This window comes from Tachysurus vachellii, chromosome 12 (genome assembly GCF_030014155.1).
Source record: "Tachysurus vachellii isolate PV-2020 chromosome 12, HZAU_Pvac_v1, whole genome shotgun sequence".
In the NCBI taxonomy this organism is placed as follows: domain Eukaryota; kingdom Metazoa; phylum Chordata; class Actinopteri; order Siluriformes; family Bagridae; genus Tachysurus; species Tachysurus vachellii.
The window spans coordinates 21,143,917-21,165,546 of NC_083471.1; the positions used below are offsets into that span (position 1 = coordinate 21,143,917).

The window sequence follows — 21,630 nt, forward strand, 5'->3', positions numbered from 1 at the left end:
TAGGATTAACTTTCCAGGATCTGGATGTAAGGACTAATTCCCTTGACAGCTTTCCACATGACTGCAGCTGTCAGAAAGATTGACTAAAGGTTTTACCTTGAAGGTCTGAATGGCCTGCTGATGCGTGAGGCCTTGAAGAGAGTCTCCATTCACTTCTAGGATTTCGTCCCCTGAATAAGTGGGAATTAAAAGATTGAAATGACTACACAGAAAATGTGTCAGCTAAATAAAAATAATTCTCTTGCCACAGAAAAAAAAAATAGATAAAAAAATAAATCTGTGGTCTAATCAGCTGCTTTCAACTCAATTATTGATATAAATATGTGATTGGATAACCAACAGAGGATCTGCTATTGAAGCTGCACTGGTTCATGTCTTTCTGGACACCCTGTGGAGTCAAGGATTCGACTTGTTCTGCTGAAATTCTTTTTGGGTCGTATTTAAGCCATGCACCATTAGTTGACAAACCCGGCATTAAATCGTTCTCGTTATAGTGGATCGTTGCAGTATCCCTAGTAGCACATACCCTCCTTGAGTCTCCCATCTGCTGCAGCTGCTCCATTGGGGAAAATGGTCTTGACAAATATCCCCATCCTACCTCGTGCAGAATCTTGGCCACCAACGATGCTGAAACCCAGACCCTAGATGAAAAGTTTGCTGTGCATTAATACTCGAGTTGTGCTACAACTTGGTATTTATCACTGCAAAACTTTATTTATATAAATAAAGCTAGTTATGTTATGAATGAATATGTTTAACCAAAATTGGGTTAATACCCATGAGGTGAATACATCTGAGGAACTGAATAAAAATGATTAAATAAATAAATCTCAAAAGGACCCCAACATCTAAAGCATAATCTTTATTTATCAACTATATTTAATAAATGACTAGCTTTTTTTATTATTATTATTTATGACTGGCTCTTGTAGGACAGAGATGTATCTAATGTGTCTTCTGAGATAGAAGAGTATCCAGAGTGGCCACTCACCTTGCCCTGTCCTTTCATCAGGACAATGTTGGAGATAATAGATGGTTGAGCCAGTCGCCATGGAGACTCCACTTGAACAGTACTTAGAGACCGTGCTGATTTCTTCACGATTTGATATTCCTGGGTAAGATGAGAAAGAAAAGCATGAATAAAGCATAAGAATTACCAGACGTGCTTCATACACAAAGCAAGCGGGTGACAATATTATCCTGTTGATTTGTTTCAGTGATACAAATTTGGAGCCTTTTAGACCACAGACCTGTAATCAAGAGCCAATTCTGAGGCATACTGGATGAAATGCAATGCCTTGAAGGTGACATGTAAAATATATAGTGGCTGGTTGGCGACAGAAAGTATTCAATTTTCTACCGTAATACAGTACATTTGTTATGTTAGAGTTTTTTTCGGCTTAAGGATTTTATCCTATGATTATTTACATAGTAATCCTAAATCTGCTCAGTATTACAGTATGTACAGCCTACACTCTTGGGGTGTAATGAGTTCATGTTAAAACATCAGAAGGATTTCACATTAAAAAATGCTAGAAGTAAAATGCGTTTGAGAAAAGTTCCAGTTCCCTGTTTTCAAAAAGTGTAATTGTACGACTGTAACATAATAATCAATTCTGTTGCCAACACAAGCTGATGAAATTGATGCTGGAATCGAGGAAAAGTCAAACTAAAATCCTAATTTCCCCTATTTTTTCACTCAGTTAACTCTTGACAATTGAAGCAATTAAAATATCCATCCGAGGGGATTTTATTCTTTAATTAGAGCATTGGTTCTCCATGAGGGATCTGTGAAGCGTAGCCAAAATCTCCCACATTTTTATTTTCTTTTATTTGGAAAACAACCCACCAATATGGAAGCTATTATACGTATTATTGAGTTCTTATAGTTATTAGCCTGTTAGACTGGAACTGAACTGAATCCAAACCAGCAATAACTCAAAAACATGTATAATGTCAGTTTGAATGTGTTCTTTTGGTGGAAATTTCAGTAACAAATGGCATTACAATTCCAATACACATGCAGTATTAGTGTACACATTTAAGTGATGAGTCTATCATTTCAATTGAATTCTGTTCATAAATTAAATTTGTTTACTGTTAATTGGGTACCTGGGTGTAACACACACAAGGGGACATGAAGTAACTTATTTGAAGTAACTAGGCAAACACTTCAAGTAAGTTTAAATTGTAAGTAACCAAGTTTCAAATGGAAACCTGAGGATGAACTGACCTGTCGGATTCCCACGGTGTCCAGCTGATGTGGAAGGGAATGTTTCCGCCTACCATGTGATGATTTCTCCGTCACGTTACTTCCTGCTTCGCCATTTTCAACCATCAACTCGTCATCCTCTCCGACAGATTCCAGACGACTGCCGCCACCTGATTATAACAAATTCGACGTTATGCTCTGTGATAATCAATGATAAATATATATACTGTATACTGAAAACTTGGATCCCTTCAGCCTCATTCCATAGAAATTGCTCTTGTTCTGTTTTGGACAATGCTACTTGTCTCTGACCTTGGGATCTGCTGCGGAATTTCATAGGGGTTGGACTACGACATCCTTTGGGTCCCTCAAAACGGCCATGTTCATCCAGCTTATCCAGATCTGTGAACTGAATGGGAACAGAGAGAATTGATGACAGCAATGAACTCAAAGCCAAAACTGAGCCTTTACCTCGGTGCTTAATGGATTCTGTGAGGTTACAAAAGAGAGAACATTTCTTTTCTTGAGCAACTTCCTGAGAAAACAAAGAAAAGGATTTTTAGCGTTTTGTTGACTTTGTAAATGTTTGTGGAGCGTCTTAGGAATGCAGCACGCTCCTGATGCTGAGCCTCGTTTCATCTGACGGTTCACATGCACACCGGTACAACAACCATGATCTTCACAATACAGAAATGTCCTAAAATCTAGAACTCTAGTTAATGGCTTGACCTAAAATTAATGCTGACTTTCTATTGGGATGGAATTATTAGCCTAAACGTAAAAGTAACCGTAAACGTAAACAACCTTGGCAACAGTAATTATTAACACTTCTGAGAAAGGAACCTGAGGTGGCCTAGGGGTCATGTAAAGTATGCTGCCATTATTAACCACCTCAGATTCGGAATTAACAGCACTACGTTTCTCTAGGTGCAATGCAGTTAGAAAGAAAATTCTTTCTTCCAAACTAAGAAATTACATTTACAGGAGTTTGCATATGCCCTTATCCAGAGCAACCTATATTTATCTCACTTATCCAACTGAGCAGGTACAGTGTGTTTACGGCTATACTCAGGGGTCGGTGAGATTTGAAGTAACTACCTTCCAAAAAGTAGTCCAACAGCTAAAGCACTGAGCTACCACTTCCCCAGCACTGACTTCAATGCAAAATAAAATATCTTTCAGGTAACCTTTGGAAAAGCAAGGACAGATACATCTTCGAGGCCTCATTGGAGAGACACGTGGATTTAAAACATCTTTTCTTCCTTTTTTTATTCCTTTGAATACACAGTGCTGAAACAAGCACCTAGTGTATATCACCCACAAAGCTAGCCTGCCACCATTTATTGCATAATGGCCAATCTTATTAACCGTGATTCCCAGCTTTATATCATGTCCAATCGATATGCTACAAAATGACACAGTTAGCTTCCTAGCATCAAAGTTTTCCAGACTTAAGCCACTGTATAAAAAAACAAACTGGTAAAAAGCATTAAATATGCAAACAAAAAAGCAAATGTGATGAATTCTTGTGTTTTGACTCTAAAAGTGCCTCAAATGTGTCCTCATGATTTGATTAGGGAAATCATGGAGTTTGTGCTAATTCCATCAAATATGAAACCCATGGGCTTCTACAAAACTGCGCACTTCCACGCCTCACAAGGCTTAATTTGACAGTCACAGCTGTGCGCTTCTCCCAGTTCACTCTTTTTTTTGCTCTCCTCTACTTTCCTCCCCTCCCTATTTCCCCTTAAAACAGCACTATACCTGACAGTTATAAATAACCTGACAAGTGACAGTTTGCTGAAAAACACACACCCAACCACTTGCAGCTCACAAACGCTCAGGCTTTCCTTACAAAGGGTACAAGGACAATAATAGGTGTAAAGGCTGGGACATGTGGCTTGTGTTTATTTTTATCTCAATGAATAGGATCATCATGCAATGATTATAAGTAAAGACTATGTCTTTGACAATGTCCTAGGGATTTGTAGAGTGATAAACGGAAAGCCAGTATAAATTCTTTCATTACAAAGGAACAGCGCAATGGTAGTTAATAAATAAATAATTCTTGTGCTAACAGAGGTTACATGCAAAGCAATAAAAGAAAAAAAATGCACTTCCTAATGTAGTCATGAACTGAAAGTGACACGACTCTATATTGTGTCCTCTTTTATATATTCTGAAAAGTCTGGTAAAAATAATCCGGACCAGCCTGATCCACCTTCAGACACTCATCAAACCCTGCACTGTACTACACTGAGACACAAGCATGAGAAGACTTGACCCTTCAACACACAAGGAAAGCGTGCATCAAGACTCATCTGTGCTGGTACTCAGGAATAAACTTCCTCTGAACAGCTGAGTCACTGAGTCTTCAGACAACTTTGAATGGATGTGATAGCCTAGTGGTTAAGGTGTTGGGCTTAAGGTTGTGAGTTCGATTCCTACGTCCACCAAGCTGCCACTGCTGGGCCCCTGAGCAAGGCCCTTAACCCTCAATGTATAAAAAAATGAGATAAAGTGTAAGTCGCTCTGGATAAGGGCGTCTGCTAAATGATGTAAATGTAAATCTTCACTAAGCACTTATATGAGCATTAAATCTACTCTGGCTGAAAGAGAAAAATCTAAATGTTTTATGGTTCAGAATTCTAACACTTTCCACTCTAAAAGGGTTTTAGCTTAATTGTAATCTTGGGGCACCTTTATAACTATTATAACTATTACAACTAATAGATATTTATAACTATTATAACTATTCACCCAGAAGTGTGGAAAGTATTTACATTGGTACAAATTTAAATAGATAGTAAAACAAAGTGTTACAGTCCACAACCTTCGTCTGAGCAATGGAAATGTAAATGAACAGAGAGAAGCTCTGGAGATCAGTGAAGGCGATCGGTGATGGTGATAAACGTGGGGGTGGACCGCAATGCTGACATTCTATAAAGTCCCAGAATATTTAACTCCACCAAGCTGACCTTTGCATTGAGTCTATACAATGATTGCCCAGTATGAGCTGTGTTATTGTGGGACTAAAATAATGCTTAGCCGAGGCTCGATTAAATATTAACGATGTCTGACAGCACACAGGGTTACGTGCTACTGCTTACTGAAAGAAAATGAATTATTTCTTATACAACATTGGCCTATACAGAAATGTCACTTGCTACAGAATGCTGAGGGGAGTTAATGAATCTGTGACATATGAGATACAAGTAATGAATTTCGGAGAATTCACAGGCACAGTGGAAAAAATGGTAAGAGCTTTCAACAGGACATAAACACAACAACGCGTGGTTGGGCAGTCAAACAGGAAGTAAAAGGAGGCTGCATGAGATTACAGACAGTGATAGTGATGCATATAGGCGTCTGGCGTACGTACTGAGCCCTGGGTGGGCAGTGAGAGGCTGCTGGCCCTCACGTCCTCCACATCCGGCTCCATGTTCTCTTTCCCGTCCCCTGGGGATGGTGGAGTGTCCTGAGCTGAGCATGTGCTCACAAGATCAGGCAGGCTGCTCGATGGGTATTTGTGAAAGTCAACTTCAGACTCATCCTGAGGCAAACAGAGCCATAAATAAGAGAAAAGAAAAACATGCAGAGTTAAGAGGTGAATAACTCTCTAGGTTTATATTTAACTTTTTTCCTCTATAGCCAAGTACATTAAGGTTTACATTTTTCCAGAGGCTTCAGGCTGGGATTTAAAAAGTTCTGACAATAACTGTGTGTGTATAAAAAAAAGTTTTAAAGTGACAAGTTCTAAAAAACAAGTGCAGCCAAAGGGAGATTTTGAATAAAATAAGTATCAGTGTGTGAGTTTGTTCATTAAAAATACCCTGGAAGCCACCACCAGCTGCACGAGGCCTGAAGTGGCACGAAGGACAGCCACAGCCTCCTGATGTGAGAGGGCAACTAGAGACTGACCGTTGATCATCAGCAGCTCATCACCCGCCTTTAGTCGCCCGTCCCTTTAATAAACACAAATAATACATATTATGTTAACTAACTATAAAACCACAGAAAGCTCTTCTACATCTGCCAATAACTCCATAAGTTAACGTTACCTGTTATTGTTAATTACGTGCTGTAATTTAACAAAGAAAACGTGTAATCGGTGATATGACGAAGCTTTCATTAAAGAAACTTTTCATTATTTAAAACTTTAACACCGAATCTTTCACTTTGCAGTAACAGTAAAATAACACACTGCATTTTATTTTATTTAAAAGAGACGGGGAAAAAAAAAGGGAAAGACTGTTTATAGCTTCTAATCAGAAGAGTGATAAAAAGAACAAACTTGTCTTGTGGTTATTCTATGCATAACATTTAAAGTAACTACATCTGAAAAAAAGGTATGACGTCTGGTTTAATATATTAAAAACTGATATCGTTGCAGTTATAGGAAAATAATCAACAGTAACTGCTTCAAATAGCATTATGCACATCCTTACTCAGTACATAAAAATTTACATATAAATCCATACTTTCAGAAAATCACAGATTTAAGATGGGTTTTGTCCTCATTTTTGTAATTAATTTGCCAGACAGGAGCAAGAAATTGACACGTATGGGGCTGTGACTTTTATAAGATTTTAGCATTCACATATTCAAACAGGTTCATTAATATTCTGAGAGGTCTCTTTTTCTTTAATGAATTCATGTACACTCAAACTTAATAAGGCGGCTTATAAAAATCCATTTCTGTGATTGATAGCAAAAGCTGAATGACAGGATTTTGTGAGACTCTGCAGCAAGAATCATACAAGAATAATACATATCACTAACACTCCTGATGTTAACTCCCACATAAACTAGTACAAAGATGACATTTTGCTTCTAAAGGACACTTAAACAGCAGTAAGTGCTTCACGTTTATTGTTGACAGAGCACAAAAATGTCTTAGATATTTCTCCACTTTAACAATGAGGCCAAATCGTAGCGGTCCTTTCTAAACAGCCCACACTCACTGTTGAGATTCTGAAGGAGCTACAGTACATGTATATTCTCACCAGAAAGCCTCATATATACTAAACATTTTTGGCATCCGTGAAAAAAGCCCCAGGCACAAACCACAAAGCAGTATTTTCTTCTTAAACAGTTCCCTAGTAACCTATAATACCACCTAAGGGGGTCTAGTCAAATGTTTTGAAACAAGTGATCTCAATCTAGCATCAGTTCTTGGCTCATTACCATCTGGTTATTGTGCTTTCACAATCCTCTGCCAATGTGTGCTTTACTGATTTGCAGAAAGAAGCAGGTCAGCAATTTCCTTAACATGTTACAGCTTTAAACACAGTCTGTGTTTAAGCAAAGCTGACGTGGCTACGTTCTGTACTAATATTTATGAGATTTTATGTATTTGTGGAGTAAAAGGAGACAAAGGCAAGGTTTGGGTTTTAAAAGTATACGGGTGTTCCCCACAAAATATTTAAAGCCTTTAGAAATCCTGACCCAGTAGTATTTGATATTTAACTCAACATCCAGAGTTAAAAGATCCATATATTAATAATTCTACAAGCATCATTAAAACTATGACCGCCAACATACACAAAACGTGTCACGACAACGATAGTAAACCTCCTTTATGAACTTCAAATTAGCTTAAATACGGACCCTCGGGTGGCTTTGAAGTTTGATGGGAGTGCACTCGAGAAGCCATGGTGCTTTGCATATGGATGAAGCACTGATGAATAGTGTTGCTGTAGTTATCACGACAGCACACGATTGCCACTTAAACACAGAAAGGTGGATTTACCTCTGTACGGCTCCACCTTTCTCCACGTGAGCCACGATGATGCCGTGCGGTGAACGTTTGGAGCCGCGGCCACCGGTAATCTGGATGCCCAAGCCGTCCTGCCCCTTGACCATGTGCATCTTCCAGATACGACTGCCCTCCTTGGGCTAAAAGAAAAAAGACATTCTCATAAAAGAGATTTTTAAAACAAGAAAAAGTAGTTATAGTAACAAAAAGCTCCAACAAGAACAGCTTGGGGTGTAATGATTTATTTAGTTTCTTAATGAATCCATTGGAACTTCTCCTGATGCAAAACTGATGGCTTTTCCTTTGCACTCAGCTGAATTCTTCTTCTTTAGAGAGCTCCATAAATAAAGAGTGAGATATGTTTAAGAGCACATGCTTCTGACAACTTCAAAAGTCCCAGCCTGCTCCAGCCTTGTCTCAGAGTGTTGAGTAATGTTTCATTAGTCCCAGTGTGTCTGAAACTGTTAATGTCACTGTAGAGTAGAGACACATTCTAGTGCTTTCAGCAGGGGTGAAAAGGGAGTTCAGGGGAAGTAAATATGCAGAATACTCCATTAAATTTGTGTTTAAAAAAAAAAACAGCTAAGAAGTGATTTGGATGGGGAAAACGCACAGAGATGAAAAATGTTTGACAAGCATAATCATTTTTCTTTAGAAATTTACAGCGATATGCGCTTTCTGAAATACCCCAGGTATCGTTAGTGCTTTTAACATACGGCCCAGACTCGTGTCAAACCATGGCAGGTTTGCTGTTAAAGCATGGGCTGGTTTGGTTTGAAAAAGTTGATCCTGTGGGATTTAAACACACAAAAAACAGTCCCTGGAGTTTACACAGAATGGTGCAAAAGGCAAAACGCATCCAATGAGCATCAGTTCTGCAAGTAGTAATACCTTCCTGATGAGAGAGGCTTAAAAGAATGTCTGAAGTGATTCAAGCTTGCAATAAGCCTACGGTAACCCTTTAGAAGAACAAATCATGTTCCTCTCCTGTCACCCAGGGACAGAAATTCAAGGCTACAGTTCGCACAGGGTCACTGAAACTGGACAGTTAAAGGCATAATCCAATTGCGGACTTTAAAATTCCTGAACATACAACATAACACCGTTTGACATTATGCGTATGCTACAGTGGGTCTCTGGTCCCCATTTTGAGAACCACTGTCTAAATACCAGTGATTTATTTGCCTGCCTGCTGCCTAATGTGGATAGATTAGCATCTAAGCTACAGCTGTAACCTTTGCTAATGTTCAGAGTGGCAAAAGAATTTGGTGAAAAGCTATTTGGCCCCTTTCTGCTATGTACCATATACAATAATATACAATAATTTCCTCTACTCACGGACTCTCCGCTCAAATGCACATTTCTCTTGCATTATTAAGCTGTTCATGTTATTCTGTGTGGTTAATGATGTACACTGTTTGCTTTTTATAAACCTGTTTTGTCGTTATGTTGTTCCACGTAACCGCTGGCACAAAGTTTCACACGCTGTGTATGAAAAACACGACGGATAAAGGAAAGTCTGTAAAAGTCTTGCTTAAATGTATCCACGAACGTTACGCTCCAGCTCTCGTTGGCAATCGGCCTTACCGTGATGCTTAAACTCTTAAGTGTTCCATCGTGTGTACATAAACACCGTCCCTCTTCATTATACTGCCACGAACCAGATACATGAAAGAGACCCTTCTTTATCATGCTAATATTGTCACATCAAAAATATTCAAATACATCTTAGCACAGACTAAGAAGCTTCAACTGTCCTATGTAAATTGTGCTCTCTTGCTCACTAAGAAAACGACAGGAAGTAAGCAAAAAAGTGCCTTATGTTTATTTTTTTCCTGAACATTTTTACCTTATTACTTAGAGATTAAATAAAGTGCTGGTTCGTTCTGGCTTATGAGCCGAGGTATGTGTTAACGGTTGAGAAACACCCATGGATTTAACAGAAAAATCCGCGGTAGCTAAACGACATCGATGACTCATGATTGTGTATATTCAAGGCTACAAATGTTGATTTAACATCGAGATAGCTTTTTACACTGCATTAAACCAACACACAAGGGTCAACGCATGCTTTGAATGCAGAGCCTGAGAAAGTTTGACGTGACAGCGCATGAAATTTCAACATGCTAACAGACAATCTGACTCATTCAGCATGTAGGCACACGTTGGCGTTTGGTTTTACTATAGAACCTAACAGAGAGAGTGACAACACCTTAATGAAAGGCTGCTGAGTGCTGAGGAGGGTGAATCACCAACACCAAAACCGTGCGTGAATAGATGATCGGGAACCTAGATAACGTTTTTTTCTCTCACTGGATGGAAAAACCCTTTACGTAATTCCACAAATTGTGACATTTCTCCTGTGTTACTATTTTGCATGTGTCGCATTCACACGCGAAAATGGTGAAACGGTACATTAAAAAATTACTGTTGTTCCATTAAAAGAAGATCAGCTTACATCTACATTTAGAGGTCATGTTATTTTAGAAAGAAAAACAAACAAAAAAAAACACTTCTAGCAAGTCTTAGAGAGTGACAAGTCTACAGTGGGGAACGAGTTCTAGCTCGGATTATGCGACTTATCTCCATCCATCCGTCACTACGCTGATCTCTACTCATGCTAATACAGCTAAGCAAATAATCGCTAATAAATTCAGTCAGTTCTGTGGTCTGAATTTCTGCCTATTAAAGTCTTTTATTAGGCCAAATTAGACATTTTAAAGGCTTGTCTACTGCCATGTGTACAGAGTAGAAGTGCTCTTTTCTGTTTGTTTTGCTTTGCTTTGTATTTTAACCGCCGGTATCTGTTTCTAAACTAAATTGACTCGGCTTATGTCAATTCCCCGATGTCACAGAGCTATTCAGAAAAATAGATCATATTTAATTAGCAAAGATTTCGAAGTCAGGAAGTTGCCTAAATAAAAATATTTCCATGTCATTTTGTAAAAAAAAAATATATTTCAAGTTCTTAAAACTGAGGCATCAAAGTACATTACTGCAAGGAAAAAACAGAAGTATTCAGCTGTCTTTCCAGTCTGCATCACATATGGTGGAAAAAAGATTTACGGTGATAAAAAAGTTTTCCGTATCTGAAAGATCTTCACGAGCGTGAGCTACATTTCAGAGTTATTACAAAAGCACATGAAACAACCTTAAATTAAACCTGTCACAACATAAAATCTTCGATCTATGTCACTCGTGAGTTGACTAACAGACCTTTCATTAACAAGCTGTCCTGGCTGAAATAAGCTACCATTCCACAAACAAAGAGCACTCAAATCCTATAAAAAAATCTACAGGCCTGCTTAATAGTTTGCAAGCAGTCTTTGCCTGTGGTGATGCTTTTGCTAAGACCTGTGATTAATTTAGTCTAGCCTAAAAAGGAGACAGATATAACATTAAGCAGATTCTTGTTCTAAAGTGGTTTGCCAAAAAATGCCTTGACTGCGTTTGTTCACTGGAACGCAAACTTTCTCGTCTTTGAAAAGCTGTATGGTGGGTCGAGATCAAACTGGTAGAACTTCTGGTGCAAAACCTTAGAGCTGCACGAGCAACCACTAGCAGATGAATGTATCTGCCTAAGAAGCCAGAATGGTTATTTTGAGCTCGCAAGCCTCCGTCTGACATCATAAGGTCTCTGTACTCTGGGGAATGCCGCAGAGCTTCGCTCGGGCACGATTAGATCAGAAACATATGCTATTCTCCATGCTGTGGTTTCTAAAATATTGTCATGATAGGCTTTAACCGTTCTCCTTACTGTTCGTAAGGAAAACAGTAAAACTGAGTAAAATACTTGAATTGAAAATAATGCAGGATCACAGCAATCAGTAAAGTAATCAGTAGAGATTACTACAGATGAAAAATAATAACAGTGATCAGTACTGGTTTGTGTATTTACAAAGTCATTTTGTTCTCATTGCAAATGTAAAAAGAAAAACATTCCAGGATTTAGTACAAAAAACATACATATATTTACTGTAGACAAACACGCACCCACACACACACATGCACACACACACACTCACACACACACTCTCACACACACACACGTAAGCACACGCACACACACACACACACACACATGCACACTCAGGCATGCACGCACGCACACACACACGCACAAACACACTCTCTCACATACACACACGCACACACACATGCACACACACGCACACACTCACGCACGCACACACACACTCTCTCACAAACGTACACACACACACACGCATGCACACACACACTCTCACACACACACACTCACTCACGCACACACGCATGCACACACACACACTAGCGTTTATAGTAATTGCATATAGCAGACAGTATTTACAGATAGTAAATACACTATTCTGATCTCCTCAATCTCCTCCTGATCTCAGCTAAGTTTGGAGCTGAGTTTTAAAAAGAAGGTTACGCCTCAAGCGAAGTTTCACCTAGGTGCAAATAAACAAGAAGGTGTAAATTCCTGCACCAATCTGAAATGTTAGAAATATTTGTCAAGTGACTGACGAAGCTGCATGATGTCAGATGTGCAGCCTGTAAAAAAGCCTACAACATGGAACTCTACATATAATGCTAATAAATCTGAACGCACTATTCTGGCGTACCGGCTTGTGTTTAAAACAGTTTGTTCCCACAGAAACAAACTAGTCATCGATTAATTTCCAACTGCGTTTTCCTCACCTGTGCTTGTCATTGTCTCACATAAGCACACACTCACAGCCCTTTACTCTTTTACACTCACACTTACGTCACAAATGCTACAAACTCAAGACATCCTGAGATAAATAGTGAAGAGGACATACGAAGTTAAAATTCGTTAGTATGAATATGTCAATGAAATAATCTTTTATTCCACATATATTTTCTCTGTTGGTAAACATATCTGAGTATGATACCTGGCTGGATGGATCATTCCTTCCTGGCTGAGACTTTAAGCTGTTTGACAGGCATGAGTCGGAGCGATCGGGCAGAGTGGCAGCGCTGATATTATTGTTTATGGCCACAGATTGACCAGTGACTGGACTCTCCTCTGTTGGCATGCCCAGTGGGGTGCCGGTCTCTGATGATGTAGCCTCTGTCTCCATGGAAGAGAAGCCATTCTCATGTTTGTGATCTTGAATGTCATTGCCGTCCTTGTTGTCTCGGGTAAATGAGGAACGGGAGATAACGCCAAACTTGCGGGTTCGCTTGCCGTTCTGTGCCGGACTGCCGACCACAGACTCTGAACGCACGCTGCCGAAGTGCTCAGTGGGATTTTCTGCACAGCCACTGCTGCCATTGCACGGAGGGAGAGGTGCCTTGCGCTTGATCCTCCGCAACATGATCAGGTAGATGTAGCCGCCATTCCAGCACTGGTCTGCCAGGTAGCTGGAGAGAAAAGAGAAACAAAATAAAAAAAATAGGAAATAAGCAGCCAGAATGTAAGAAAGGAAGGATATGCTACCTGAATAATTACTATTACACATACTGTTACTACATACTACATACTATTACACATAATTTACCTTCACCACATAAAGGAGTTAACAGTATTGTCATTTATTCTAGTTAGAAACAGCAAACGTATTGAACTGGTTTCACAATCAGATCAACGTTCTTAGTGGCTTAGTCTTTTGCTACTGATCATCAAGTGTTTCACAAAAAATCTGACAGATCATGTACATAAAAATTGTCTATAATTGTACGTGTACAACAGATGTCCTTATCGAGAATGATATGCAGATGGTGTAGATGGTGCCGTATCAGAGAATAAAAAGGGCTCGTTGCATTCCTATTACCGTACGATACATATTTAAATATATGGAACGTGAAATCTGATTTATAAAGAAAGTTCTGGAAGTTATAAGTCATAATTGAGAAAAATGCAATTAGTTCTCCATCAGTCAGCAGTAATAAGGAAGCTTCATGGTGTGACACCGCATGTCGGATGCCGTATCAATAAGGCAAGATGTATGACATCCGGCTTCAAGCTTCATTATGAATAAAATCATGAATTGATCCACATGTGACCGTTAAATATATGCGTGATTATCCCAGTGGCAACTAATGCTAACACTGTTCTTGCTACATATTAACTTTAACAATTGTAGTCAATGACTGTAGTCAATCATTTGTTACCCGTTTCGCAACATAAAAGGTGACCTTTGGACGAACGTTTATACAAAGTTCAACAATCCTCATAAACACTTCGTTAGCAAAACAACAGACAACAGAGCTACAAACAAATGAATGAACAACAATGAGAGGAGAGAACCACACACACCTTTAGTTCGCTTAAGGATGAAGCAGCGCATAGGAATCAGAGAACAGCATGTCAGTGCATCACACACGTCTCTCACCTAATTCCGCAATGCACACACGAGGCCTCGCTTAGTGAGTTTTTCATGCTTATGGGGGAACAAAAGCACTGGGCTGATGGGCTCCTGACTAACAATGATGAAGCAACACACCAACAAAGCTTTTGCTTACATCCCCAAACAGTAAGCCTAATTATGGGCATGGTGATGAGCTACTGAAAGAACTGTGTATGGAGGGGTGTGTGTGGATTTGTGTGTGTGTGTGTCTGTGAGAGAGAGGGAGAGAGTCCATGCGCATATGACAGCATTAAAAAAACAAATAGTCTGGGATTAAACTTTTTTTTTTGTTCAAATCAACAGATATTTAAGTTGCGATATATATTATGATATTTAAAATGCAGATGTTCTAATAAAATCTGTCTATATATTGCAGAACAAAATTGTGTATTCATGAACACATGATTCATTGTTCATTGATGCTCTCTTGGAAAGCTGTGGTATTTGGGGGATTAAAACTTTTTATCAATGATGAGATTTCATATGAAACGTGATCTCCTGCAACATGTCTATACGTTCTGACAAGTAAAATAAAACCTCAAAGCCATGTGCAGGAAACTGGGAAACTGCAGAGACCCTGATTCCCAAAATTGCAGGAAAAAACAGGGAATGGTTTTCTTTCAACAATGTGCAGACATTCAGGAAGCTAAAACACTTTGAATCAGTTCTTTTGACACAGAGCTCTACATTAAAGTTCCTTCCAGTTTGGGTGAGAAAATGCATTTCCTGCCTCTATCTCGCTTTGCGGGTGTAGAAAAAAATAACAATTCGGTGACCTAATTCTGCCATGTTTTGTCTTGCCTTAACTTTTTGTCCCAGTGAAGTTTCCTTCCTCTGCAGATCAGTAAAACAGGAATAACATGAAGAAATATGAAAAATGAAGAAGTAGCTCGAAACAAAGGATCTCAAAATCTACATCAAGCCAATATTCAGAAATACTTGAAGTGTTTTTGCAAGTTGAGGTGACGAGATGACAAATCCATAACCAACTCAAAACAACATGAATGTGAATACACACGATGGGTTTTTCATGATTTCTTTATGAAATGATTTTGGAACTAATCAATGTTGTCTATATTTTGTGTAACTTCTCTAACATTAATTCTAATTAACTCTAACAAACTACTCTTCTCTTAAAAAAGTCTCTAAAGTCAGGACAATACCGACCAAGTACGGCTTATTTTATATCTATGTGCGGTTTCTAAATGTTGGTCCTTGTGATAAGCTACAGTATGTCTATTATTACTATGCCTTCTCCTCCAATCTCCACCATGTGCTGCATGGTTAAAAAACTTTAACAATTAAAGGTGGGGTCTCCGTTGTTTGAAAGCCAATGTTGACATTTGAAATCACCAAAACAAACACACCCTTAACCCAAATGGGTCCCACCCCTGTACTGATAGCAAAACGCGGTTGTAGCTGCCACTCTACATTACCACGATAGAAAAGAGGTGTTATTTGTGTAGTAACAGCGTTTATCTCAGGAGTTATTGACTTGGGAAACTCCAATCTGTGAATATGCACCAACTTCCTGCTCCTTCAGTTCTCTCCAAGTAACTCCATGTTAATGTTAAAACAGCTTTCTGCTAATGTCACACATGCGCACTGAACACTCTCTCCACCCATATTGACAAGACACGCCCCTTTCTGCTCACTGGCTACACGTTAGTTTTGTTTTTGTTTTGTTTGGCGGCCCGACTCAGTTTTCTGTAGCATTTCACAAACAACGGAGACCCCACCTTTAAGTTCATGGCACACTACGGCCAAAGGTTTTGTCAAAACCTAACCAGATGTGGTTCTTCCTCAAGCTGTTATCAAAACATTGGAAGCACGCAAGTGTCTAATGCCTTTGTATACTGTAGCTTTAAGATTTTTCTTCACTGGTACTTGAGCGCCCAAACCCCTTTCCATCATCACTTTGCCCCTTTGCACAAAGAGCTCCATGAAGACATGCTTTTCAAAGTTTAAAGTGTAAGAACTTGAGTGTCCTGAACACTGAACACCTTTGGAATGAACTGGGATGCAGTCTACACACCAGACCAGTGTCTGACCTCACTAATGCTCAAAAGCATAAATCCCCACAGCTATGCTTCAACACCTACTGGAAAGTCTTCCCAGATGAGTGGAGACTGCTATATAAGGAAAGCAGGACTAAATCTGGAATAACTCCAAATCTAAAAATTCCATGAAGTTCTTCTGTCTCGAATGTGATTTAGAGTAAAATATAATGGTCATATTAAATTGTCAGACGGGGCACTAACACTGACCGTTGCTTGATCCTTTATTGTGCAAGATGTATGGATTTAAGTTCGAGGACAGAATGGTGCAAATTCTAAGCTCAAATGATCGAATATCATTTAATATCACTGAATAAACTTAAATCTCTGAATACTAAACAACATAATATGTTAAGTCTGACTCCGTTCTAAGAGACAAATGAATGACTATGATCTAATGACTACATGATTAAAGTTAATTATTTAATTATTAACAATAATAAGTGTGATTCTGAAGCCCTGATCTTCAGGCCTCATGTTACTGTTATATACCTCCCTGTTAAACTCAAGTGGATACCTGATTCTGGCTCTAAATACTTTTGCACTCATAATACCGATTACATTCCCAAAGATTACTGTGGGATACTTTTGGATGCATGTCTGAACATCATTCTTTTCTCTAAGATGGCATTCACTTCCTTAAAGTAAAAGTTAAAAGAAGTTCCAAACTTTCCAAAAGTGCTATAAGAGCCTCCAAATACAACTAATGTGCATCATAATCTTACTTATTAATATATAAAAAAGGAGATTACAAAAAAGGAGCAAGGATGCAATGAAATAAAAGGCAAAATGCTTTATAATAGTAAGAGCTGCAGGTCCACATCACTATTTTGCTTAAGACACAGTTATAAGCATGAGCTATGTCCAGACTCGTACCTAACTTCTCCATGAAATCTGATAAAGACCAAACTAAGAAAGGCAAGCTGTGACCTTTGCTCTGGCACACTTTCGGTTTCAGGTCCGCTCGTTTCTCTGAAGCTGAATGCCAGTTACAGCAGTTACTGTTACAGCACTGGGGGAAATTCTTGAAGGCCTAACAAGCCTCAACATGCTTCCAGTGGAATGAGGACCAGTGAAAGACAAGTTGCCCATGTTGAGCCTCCATCGCCACAGGCCTCTGTTTGTCATGCATGCCTTGGCCTGTGTCTGAATTTCAAGGTGAGTAAGTGGGACTAGAAGCAAAAATAGTGATCACAACTGGATTTCACTGATGTGAAATATCACAGAGAAGAAAAACAGACTTTCTCAAACTACTAACTTTGAATTCTTTGATCAATTCCTCTAAAAGTCTGGATTTGGCTCCAGTTGGTTTAGAACCTCAGCTTCAATTGGATTAGAAACCTCAGCTTCAGACTAAATGTGTAGCAGTAATGCATAAATGTAAATAGTTTTCTTCACTAGCTGTTAATTTATCCGAACAGCTAGTTGAAAATCCTTCTACAGCAATTTACACTGATTTACACAACGTTAAAGCCTTCGTCTAACACCAGTCTGACTCGTTTCTCAGTGATGTGTGGATGCAGCAAACTTCCGCAGTGCCGTTCGTGACGTTAATGAATAACTCTTACCTGGTATGGAACCAGAAAGATTATCATTACAAAGCCTGAGATTTACATGTATTATGCACGACAACAGAAAGTCCTACAGGAATTTCCTTGAAATGTTGTGCTGTTGCAAGGACAGTGCTTCAATGGCAGCAATGGTAATGAATAAGTCAGGAATAAAAGCAACAGGGCGTGATGTTAAGTGGAAATAATAAATAAGGAATAACTTTTCCCGATACCAGCATGCCGCAAACTGTTTAATTCCTCTTGTACGCTTTCCATTTTAAAACGAATTAATGAACAAAATGGCATATTTTGCATTAATATTAATGCATTATGCTTTTGTTGTGGAACATTCCTGTTATCACTTATGTTATAGAAGCTATAAACATTCATTTTTTCCTCTCCCTTAATATTAATAGAACAAAAACCCTTATGTGTGAAGACTTCACAGCTTTATTCTCGACTGTTAAAAAGCCCTAACACTGAAGAATCCTTTCATAAATCTTAAACAAACATCTTACAGTAAATTTCCCTTATCAAAAGAACAACTTTTTAAATATTTTATGTAGATTGTCCATCTGCATAAATATTACTAAGGATACGATGACATGTTAGAATATTTGCATTAATATAAATCTAGCATCTGGAACTGCAGTCAAAACCTCTTCTGACTGATCAGATTTGCACACTAATATAATAAAGAATATTTGATCAATATTATATTTCCATTCATTTATTATTTTCAAGAACCTCTAAATGAGCCGGTCCATCTGTACCATACACACATTCCCAATTAGGGGCAATTTAGTGTAACCGATACACCCACCGGCCTGCTTCTGGGAGGTGAGAAGAAACCGCAGTCCCTGGAGGAAACCTGCACAGCCATGAGGAGAACGTCTGTAAGCTCTACAGATCGGTATTCCCCATAAGCCGCCCACCGTGCGCCCGGACGGAAATTCCACTCAGAGCAGAAATAATACGTTAGCTCCGATTACTGCATCACACTTTTCCTGCACCGCTTTAATTCCACTAAAACACGAAAATCTTCAACAAAATATATGCAAGATGATTAAATGGAGAGAAAAAAGCACTCTGTCAAAGCACTGGCTCACTGCCTGCCAGATTTTGCAGACTCAAAGTAGACTCTCTCCAGAGTCTGGGCCAAATAGCAAAAAAAATCAACATCTGTTGGTCTGCTGCAGTGAGAAATCCACGTTGTCGTGTCGTCCCAGACGGCGTTAGAGAAATCAGAACACTGCACCAGCTCTGGATTGTTCCTGTACGCAATTCATATGAATTTGATGTGTTATCTGTATTAAAGCTGACATTGGACTATTCACTGAGTACTCAAAAAACCAGATGAATTTTAACGCACTAAAAAATTATAAACACATGTGGTTCTCTGGTAAGAAAAAAATCTGTGTGTATTCTGCACACAGACTGTCGAATAATATTTCAGGAAAAGCCTGTCAATAGAAATGCTTAATAATAATACTGTAATAATACAATTTTTGAATCAGAATTGAAATCATTTGTCCACCTACTAAAACCCTAAACGATAGAAATAAGAAATATTTGCAAGGCTGTAAATACAGACCGTATCAGAAACTAAGCAGCGCTGAAATGAAAAGTATTTGTCCCACGTCTCTGCAAATGGACCCAGCAGACTCAAATTCCTCCGTTTACCATAATCACATATGAAGCCTGAACAAATGTACTGTACCTCTTCTTTACTGGAATAACAGGAACAAGTAAAAAAGAAATAAAGCCTGATTTTATCAGCTCAATGTGAAAAATTTGAAAGAATAAAATCATGTGAACCTATGCTTTCATTCATAGCAGGTTGTAGAGATTTGGGATAATCCTAAGCATCTTATAAACGATTAGAAGCAATAAATCTTGCAGAAAAAAAATCTTAAAAAAAAAAAATAATAAATCCAAGCAGATTAGCAAACAGATATGAGCACTGTGCACAAACTTTGTGCACAGTGCTCATATCTGTTTGCTAATCTGCTTGGATTTATTATTTTTTTGTGCCACAAAGAAATGTTCAACTTATGAAAAGTGTGTCAAAGTGCAACAAACTCATTCGTTGCGAGAAAATGCCACAAAAGTAGAGATCATAACACAAATAAAAACAACATTGAGATAATCTAAATGATCTTAAATCTATCGCTTTTTTAAGTGACACCTGATTCATCTGGCACATATATAAACTATCCAAATATTTTAAGAGCATATGGTGTTCATTAACATTTTAGACTTTCACCAGAGAGCCTCCCAAAGCAGCTGGCTTTATATCTCAAAGCTACTGCACCTGAATAGATCTCTTTCTTATACTACATACAGTATACAGTATATGGTTTACTCTGTGATGACTGTAAAAAAGATGACTTATTTATTTACCAGGAATATGCTGCATGTCCATCAACTGCACGTGCATCATATTCCATGTAAATAAATAAATAATCTCTTTTTTTTTTTTTTTTTTTTTTTTTTTTTTTTACCTTTTAATACATTTGGATTTATTTATACTGGATTTTTGTTTGTTTCCCAGATTAACAGATATCCCTGTGCCACAGGATTCATGCATTTTTCTTCTGCAGCACAACAGCGCTACACCATCTAAATAAGACCACATGCAGTTATAATATTTCCACACTTGAAATATTTCATTAGCCTGATTTGCGGTTGTCACGCCAAAACGATTTTGTGGAATGCAAATTTCTGTGGATATGCAAAAGGTGGCCTATTAGAGAAATAAGATCAATCCAGAAATCAATCTGAATCTGCATCCAAGAAAGCCCACATGGTATTATTGAAGAGCTGTGCTTTAGCTTAATAAGTGCACGATGACTGAACCTGCAGGTCGGCATTATTCTCATGATGGAGATCGGGTCAGAGAAATACATTTAGGAAAGGAAAATAAAGTAACGATAAAAACAAAGCTGTCTATGTGATCTAAGGAGTCTACGTTACAATCTATTAAATTTAATTTAATATTAAAAATATTAAAAAGCTATATAAATTTTAGGTAGCATTCGTGTAGCGTCGGCATCTAATAAGACATATATTTATGTGTTTAATGCCAACAAATGATTGAGCTAGACATCTGAAATAGAACTGAACTGCACTTGTGCTCCAATGTTGGTGTTTCTTAGATTATTCAAAGTATGGAAAGTGCTGTGTTTAGTTTAAGCCCTATTTAATATTACATGAGTCACAAATTGTGCCTGTTAACTTCTTTTTATCATACTGTGTTTGACTAGTAATTTAAAAATAATTTCTAGCACTAAAATGAAAGCCATTCTCTGTATGAACTGGTGAGATAAACGCTTACAATAAACATTCATATTTAGAGGGCAAACTTGAATATGTCCTCTAAATATGCATGCTAATATAGACAAGCTCACATAAGCTTTGTAAACAATAATATTACATTGAAAAGTTGAAGTTTTTAATCTGGATCCTAGGTTAAAGGTGGGGTCTCCGTTGTTTGAAAGCCAATGTTGACATTTGAAATCACCAAAACAAACACGCCCCTAACCCAAATGGGTCCCACCCCTGTTTTGATAGCTCCGCCCACACATACATATGCAACCCAGGAAACTGGGTTTATTGGAAAGAAATGTGTCTTTATCATAGCTGAGGGGAAGAACAATACGATTGCAGATAAACAAACAAGCAAAAAGACACACAA

The 21,630-nt window shown here is 38.3% G+C and overlaps 1 protein-coding gene across 2 annotated transcripts in view; it reads right to left on the bottom strand.

Annotated features, from left to right (window-relative positions):
- Nucleotides 1-21,630, bottom strand: part of pdzd2 (PDZ domain containing 2) — an 84,559-nt gene that overhangs the window by 19,856 nt on the left and 43,073 nt on the right. For both annotated transcript variants that reach the window (XM_060882798.1, XM_060882799.1), the window contains 9 exons: nt 12,869-13,340; nt 7,965-8,110; nt 6,045-6,177; nt 5,595-5,765; nt 2,525-2,621; nt 2,234-2,382; nt 992-1,111; nt 527-641; nt 97-170 (listed from right to left, as the gene is read on the bottom strand). In XM_060882798.1, coding sequence (XP_060738781.1) covers nt 97-170; nt 527-641; nt 992-1,111; nt 2,234-2,382; nt 2,525-2,621; nt 5,595-5,765; nt 6,045-6,177; nt 7,965-8,110; nt 12,869-13,340 — 1,477 coding nt within the window. The remainder of the gene's footprint in view (nt 1-96; nt 171-526; nt 642-991; nt 1,112-2,233; nt 2,383-2,524; nt 2,622-5,594; nt 5,766-6,044; nt 6,178-7,964; nt 8,111-12,868; nt 13,341-21,630) is intronic.